Source organism: Hippichthys cyanospilos, chromosome 8 (assembly GCF_059441005.1).
Source record: "Hippichthys cyanospilos isolate Australia breed blue-spotted pipefish chromosome 8, RoL_Hcya_1.0, whole genome shotgun sequence".
NCBI classification, from domain to species: Eukaryota; Metazoa; Chordata; class Actinopteri; order Syngnathiformes; family Syngnathidae; genus Hippichthys; species Hippichthys cyanospilos.
Window position 1 is genome coordinate 23,069,418 of NC_142376.1, and position 7,500 is coordinate 23,076,917.

General features: G+C 38.9%; 1 protein-coding gene across 1 annotated transcript in view; it reads right to left on the bottom strand.

Moving 5' to 3' along the window:
• ncapd3 (non-SMC condensin II complex, subunit D3) overlaps nucleotides 1-7,500 on the bottom strand; it is a 70,782-nt gene that overhangs the window by 42,479 nt on the left and 20,803 nt on the right. The window contains exons 14-17 of the mRNA XM_088421902.1: nucleotides 2,295-2,368; nucleotides 2,066-2,200; nucleotides 1,735-1,955; nucleotides 1,347-1,538 (exon numbers count right to left, since the gene is read on the bottom strand). Of these exons, the coding sequence (XP_088278028.1) occupies nucleotides 1,347-1,538; nucleotides 1,735-1,955; nucleotides 2,066-2,200; nucleotides 2,295-2,368 (622 nt within the window). The remainder of the gene's footprint in view (nucleotides 1-1,346; nucleotides 1,539-1,734; nucleotides 1,956-2,065; nucleotides 2,201-2,294; nucleotides 2,369-7,500) is intronic.

The window sequence follows — 7,500 nt, forward strand, 5'->3', positions numbered from 1 at the left end:
CCTGTTTGCGCACTGATTGCGGCAGGCATGTTGCTGGGCAGCCAAACGGGTCCTACAAGGGTGGTGTGTATTAGACTTATGTTGTATTGGCGGGCGATTGAGACGCAGATTGAGTTACAAGGCAGTCACCGTGAGTGAAGATGGACATTGATAGAGAAACCGTTCAGTTGAGTGTCTTGGAGTTGCCATGTTCAGCAGTGGATTTTGTAAGAGGAATAAAAGTGACATTGTTCAGTCATGTGTCGAACTGCTTATTGGTCTGATGAAGGTCTCTTCAGCAAGATATTCAATTAATGGTAAATAAATAAAAAGATGTTCTTATATTAATTGACGATTTGTAATTTAGCATATAATCTTGTTAAAACTTGGCTTCTCTTGGTGGACTTAATAAAACTTTTTGAACAAATCATTTTAAATTCCCTTTTAAGTTTTGACAGTATCACGTACAGAAAAACTCCTCTACAACAAAAGCTGCATGTGTAAAAATACATCTAGTGTGAAAAAAAACACGCATTGGAGCTTTTTCCTCTTTGTTACTTCTTCATACAAGGAAAAATCCTCGTTGTATAATATGAAATGTTTTTTTTATACATTTGCATTGCACTGAAATTCCCTGAAGCAAATTATACTTGGATTATGGATTATACTTGACGCGCCGGCATGCATTTTGCAGCACTTAATACTCGGAGCGGCTTTTCCCTGCAGTCAGACGATATTCTCCAATAATATACTGTAGGTGGCAGTAAATGGACTCTACAGCATACAAACAACACTACTCTATAACAGAGGTCGAGAATCCTAGTAGAGTTAAACAATTTAAATTATTCCCACTGTTTTTAAATAGACTCCTTATCTCTCCCCAACGTAGTGCTCGCCAGGAGTTTACGATATTTAGATCAAGGCATCCCTTTTCAGACGAAGCATAAAGGTGTTTGTACCAGCGAACTTCCACAAGGAATAGTTTATCCACCATGTTTTCCACTCATAAAGAAGTTCTGGAAAATACACGATGCGGAAAATCTGTTCCGCGTGGAGGGGCGTGGTTGCTGAAATTACATCAAGCTTAAACCAAGTGTAACACTTGAAGATAGGTTAAAAATAATAAAGATGAAAGATGGATGAAGCAAAATGAAAGACATGCAGGAAATTGATGCAAGTACACAAACGAATGCTTATTATAGATTTGGCAATTTCTTTTTTTCAATGTTTGCTTTTAATTGCAAGTCTCTGGGACCCAACAATTTCCAGAGGTAAAACGGCCATTTTATATAAATGAAAAACACTAGTTCGTCAGTTGTCACAAATAAAGGGTAAAACATAAACATTGAACATAAATGTCACCCTACCTAATCATGGTGTCCCAGGCATCCATGAGTTTTCCATAAGGAATTTTGTGTGATGCAGCAACTACCTCGGAAAGAAGCATCCAGGCTCCAGCACTGTGATCAGCCTCCGTGTGTGAAATCAGATTCGTTAGGAATGTTGCAGTAACCTTGTTTTTTTTAGACCAGATGGTTATGCCCCAACTGAAATATTGTCTAAAGAACAAAAGATAAAGTTTGAAATAAAAAAATCTAAATTAATAATGTTCACTTCAAATAAATTAAAGGCCCCAAAAAACAAGGTCTAGAATCTTTTTAAACACACACTGGAAATTAAAACATTTCAAAATGTTCCATGTACTTGAATTTGGTGTGACTTACATGTTGCTGAAAATAAGCCAAACTGACAAACCTAAGGTCCTGACATTCATCACAGAGAAGAGTTAGAAGTTTCCAGGTCAGCCTCTGACTGGTATCAAAATGGAGGCAAGCAGAGTATGCTTTGACCTGACTGAGTATGACATGATCTAGAGCTTCTAGGGCCTTCTCCTGGACAGAGCTCTCAGAATCCACCACAGCTGGAACTACACCCTGCAGCCATGACTTCTGCATCAGGTTGCAGTCTGGTTTTGCCTGGTTTTGGCAAAAAGCACACAGGAACAATAGAATGCGGCATTAGGAAGCAATGCTTTTGATGCACCGAATTGATGTGGACAGTTGCTAAACTTCTAACATGGACTCACATATAGCATCTCTCCCAAACAATGCAATGCTTTCTTCTTCACAGACACAGCCGAGTCTTTACAGAGCTCCGAAAGCACTGAAAGGTACTCACAACTCATGGGGAGCACATCATGCTTCAAAAGTCCTACAAGGGCCTGGAGGTAGAAAAGACAACTGGAATTTAATAATATATACATATAAATCTGCACACTATTGAGTACGGAATTATCAGGGATGAGTTTATAATACCTGCAATGCTGATTTGCGAACACTCAACTTGGAGTCTCGGAGACGCCACATGAGAAGGCCAATATTATCTCTTGCTGCATTGAAAATAAACATTAAATTCTGCATGTGAAATCAATTCTAAACATATTATTCAGGTAACAAAAATCATCCATCTTGTTAAATCGCCAGTAGTGGCCTCTTTTTTCCTATTTATCTTGGAAATTTTAAGTCTAAAACATTACCTTTTTTTATTTTATTATGTATATTGGTATAGAACTGCCTATGTGGGGTAAATATTTTGAAGTAGTATGTTTCCGTAGACGAATTTGTAAGCACCCTTGAAAGTATTTGAAATTGCAATGAGACATATTTAAATACGTCTGAATGGGGGCTAGGGGATAATTCACTAGTAGTATCATTAGTGCTGCATAGAAAGCGTATTACGATATATTGGGCAATGTTTGGAAGAAAAAAAAAATGGAGGGCATATTTAATAACAATGTCTAAAAAAACAGAAAACATTTTTGTAGACTAAAGAAATTCTAACTTGTCTTTTTTTTTTTTTTTTAGAAGCCACATATTGAAATCTTTTCTATGAGCAGTTTTTTTTTAAATAAGCAGCATGTCCACTTTTCTTTTCAAGTATCCCCTTGGCTATGTTAATATGTTCCCATCTATTGGAATAATTACCACAGAAAATGTAATACATATCAGCATGATGATTTAATAGGATAAATGATTACATAGGATAAATCATCAGCATGATATGCAAATGTTTGCATATATACTGTACATATATATATATATACACACACACACACACACACACACACACACACACATACATACATACATACATACATACATATATATATATATATATATATATATATATATATATATATATATACACATATATATACAGTCGGCCCCCGGTTTACGAACACCCTCTTTTACGAACATTTCGACTTACGAGCGTGGATTGCGGAGTTTTTTGTCCCCCACTTACGAACAAACCGACATGCTGGTCAATATGTTCATACAATTTCTTTCGCTTTACTGCATCTACGAATTTAAATGCTCACTCTTGTAACGGCAATGCTGAACGCTATTGCTCTTACAATGTCACAGTCACTGTCACAGTCGTTGTCAGTCACGGAGTCAGTCACGGAGATGCGGATATACTATTGGCCGGCGTCACGTCAATCACAGAATTGCCGATATGCTTGGCCGAACGCCTTCATCTAGCTCAGTGTTTCCCAACCTTTTGATCACCGCGTCACATTTAAAGCCTTGAGGGTGCTGTCCACAGCACAGTCAGTGCCGTAAATGTATCCAGCACAAGGGGGGGGGGGATCTCCTGCGGCACAACTGACAATATCTGTGCCGCTGTGCCAGCAGCACAATGCCGCTGTGCAGCGGGATGCCGCTGTGCCGCGGGATGCCACGGCACACAGCGGTTGAAAAACATGGATCTAGCTTGATGGCACAGCTGGTCGGTGTGTTGTGAAGACTTTGCAAACTTTATCTGTTAGACGTGGCTGCTAAAATTGCTAGTGGCGGTAAAGGAAGAAGTAAGACGATGATAATAGAAACGAAGCAGGAGATAATAAAAAAAAAAAATACGAAGGAGGCGCACGCATAGTTAACCTTGCTCGTGAGTATGGCCGTAACCACTCGGCAATCTTCTAAGGGCAAGACTTTCCTTGCCGGGGGACGGACCTCGATCGACATCAAAATGAAGAGGATTCTTCTATTTTGGATTAAAGAGAAGGAAATCGCCGGTGATATGTTCTAGCTTGAGAAAAGTTCCCGATTAAGAAAATAAATAAATAAATTCTGCGGGTTTGTCTCTGCTCCCCTCTGCCTCCACCCAGCTCAAGTCACGTCGCCCCAAAGGTAAATGTCATTTTTCCTTTGTATATGTTATTTAACTGTACAGTAGATTACGTTACTCATTTTTAACATGTGTATAAAGTCGTGATGTTTTTATCTAAGGTTTTTGCACGCATTGCACGCATTCACTAATTAACATAGGTTTGGATTGCCCGTCATACGAGCAGTTCGAGTTATGAGCGTAGCCGCTGAACAGATTAAGTTCGTAACACGGGGGCCCACTGTGTATATATATATATATATATATATATATATATATATATATATATATATATATATATATATATATATATATATATATATATACAGTGGGCCCCCGGGTTACGAACTTAATCCGTTCAGCGGCTTGTGTGGGCAGATTAAGTTCGTAACACGGGGGCCCACTGTATGTGTATATATATATATATATATATATATATATATATATATATATATATATATATATATATATATATATATATATACAGTGGGCCCCCGGGTTACGAACTTAATCCGTTCAGCGGCTACGCTCGTATCTCGAATTGCTCGTATAGCGGGCAATCCAAACCCATGTTAATTCGTGAATGCGTGCAAGGCGCGCCGAAGCCTTAGGTAAAAACGACACACTGTATACATATATTAAAATTGAGTGACATAATCTGCTGTACACTTGCATTATATAATAAATACAATGGATAAATAGCTTTTACCTTTGAAACGACGAGACTTGAGCTGGGTGTAAGCAGAGTGGGGCAGAGTCCAACGCTCAAAGTTAACACGGCGATAGATATGCTATTGGTCTTACAGTGTTACAGTAACTTTCAGTCAGGGTGCAAATCACGCAGATACTAAATCATCATCCTCTTATTTCTTTCTTTACCGCTGCTAGTAATTTTAGAAGCTATGTCTAACAGATAAAGTTTGCAAAGTCTTCACAACATTCCGTTTTTCACTAATTTTCTCTCCTTCCTTCCATCTTGTCCCATCAAGCTAGATAAAGGCGTTCGGCCAATAGCATATCGGCATTTCTGTGATTGACGTGTGACGCCGGCCAATAGCATCTCCGTGAGTGAGACCGGGTGACCTTAATCGACCAATAGCATATTCGCATCTCCGTGACTGACTGATAATTATTAGGGCCCGAGCAGCTACCGCTGCGAGAGCCCTCTTGTTTTTCTCCAGATTATTATTCTTATTAGGGCCCGAGCAGCTACCGCTGCGAGAGCCCTCTTGTTTTTCTCCAGATTATTATTCTTCTTCTTATTATTATTATTTACTGTGCAGAGCTTTTCCATTTTTGAGGGCCTAAACATGCACGAAAAGTCACCAAAATTTGCACATTTGTCGGGCCCGGTGAAAAATTGGATATTTTTGTGTTTCCCAAAACAATGCAAACAAAATGGCTCTGCAGCGCCACCTAAGGTCGAAAAAGTGCACCTAGTCCCGGCCCGTTTGACCTAGAGCTACGAAAATTTTTAGGCATATGTAGGACCTAGAGAGCTACAAAAAAGTCAGCGTGAGCCATGTGCTCAGATGTACAGAAAAAGAGTTATGAATTTTTGAATGTGCATTTTTGGCCCATTTTTGCACGTTTGCAGGTCCCAAACTGCTCCTTCTTTCTCCTAAACGCTTTACTCAATCGCCTTCAAATTTGCTGTGGTCCATATTCACACATAGAGGCACAAGTGGGCAAAATTTGGTGCAGATCCGCTGACATATATGATAGGGGCGTGGCTTCAAATTATGTGTTCAATTTTTCCTTCGCCAAGAGGGACAAAAACCTTAATAACTTTGATGTACTAGCTTAAAAAAAATCTAAAACTTCATAGACACATGGAAACTTATGTCTTTAACACCTTTGAAAAAAGTTTTTTTTAATCCCTACTAGCGCCGCCTAGTGGTTGATTAAAATGTCATTTTTTACAGTTTCATGTATTGTGCTCAGTCTGTTTGAGTAAAACAAGTGAAAATTGGTCAGAATATCATTAAGACATGGAATATTAAGATTTTAAAATTTTATGACTTTTCGACAATGGGCGTAGTCTGCACGCCACCTCAAAGACAGATGACTCGCCAAAACGAAAAAAGTGGCTGTAATTGGCCCCAAAATGGCCTTATGAGTGGAAAATAGTCTCTTACTCCCGGCCCATTTGACCTAGAGCTCCAAAAATTTGTAGCCTTATGTAGGACCTCGAGCCCTACAAAAAAGTCAGCGCGAGCCATGTGCTCAGATGTACAGAAAGAGAGTTATGAATTTTTGAATGTGCACTTTTGGCCCGTTTCTGCTCATTTGCAGGTCCCGAACTGCTCCTTTTTTCTCCCAAACGCTTGACCCGATCGACTTCAAATTTGCTGTGATGTTTGATCTGACTGTGAGGCACAATTGTTCAAATTTTCGTGATGATCCGCCATCAAATATGTTGGGGGCGGGGCTTCATATAATGCCTTTGATGATTACTTTGCCAAATGTGAAACAAACCTTTATAACTCAGCTTTACAAGCTTAGAAAAATCTGAAACTTCATATACACATGAAGACTTAAGCCCTTAACACAAGTGTTTAAAAAAATCTTCAATTGCTTATAAGGCCATCTAGTAGCAAACAAAAATGTCAGTCTGATGTCTCGCCAAAACGAACAAAGTTGCTTTGTTTGGTCCCAGATGGTCTTATCTTTTCTAAACTTCATATATTTGATGGGTTTCCAATGCGGAATACACCTATCAACGTATTTTTTGTTATAGTGCGAGCGCCACCTAGTGGCAGCCAAAAATATAGCATTTTTTAAACGTTTTTAAGTGTTTAGCTGAGCCCTTTCATGTAATATCGCTGAAATTAAGTCTGCAAAGCCTCTAGACAGCCTTGATGACCTCCACCAAATTTTACGAAGTTTCGATAATGGGCGTGGCCTCTACGACCATTTTCATTCCGAAGCTTTATCTGTCCAGTAAAAGTTGCTGTAATTTGACCCAGATGATCTGATCTTCTCACAATTTCACACATTGGATGAAAATATTCTCCTGAACATATCGACAAAAATATATTCCAGTTTAAAGCTAGCGCCACCTAGTGGCTGCAAAAAATGTCATTAGTCGAAAGATTACAGTCTATTACAGCTATGAAACTTTGTAGGCAAATGAAGGACTGTAAGACCTACAAAAAAGTCAATAGAAGTGATGTGCTAGGATGTACAGAAAAATTGTTATGAATTTTTTTAATGTGCAGTTTTGTCCCATTCTTAGACATTAGCTGGTCTCAAACTAGTGCCTTTTTCTCTTAAATGATTCACCCCATTACCTTCAACTTTGGCATGAATCACTATCCAACTGAGGGGCACACATAGGCCAAATATCGT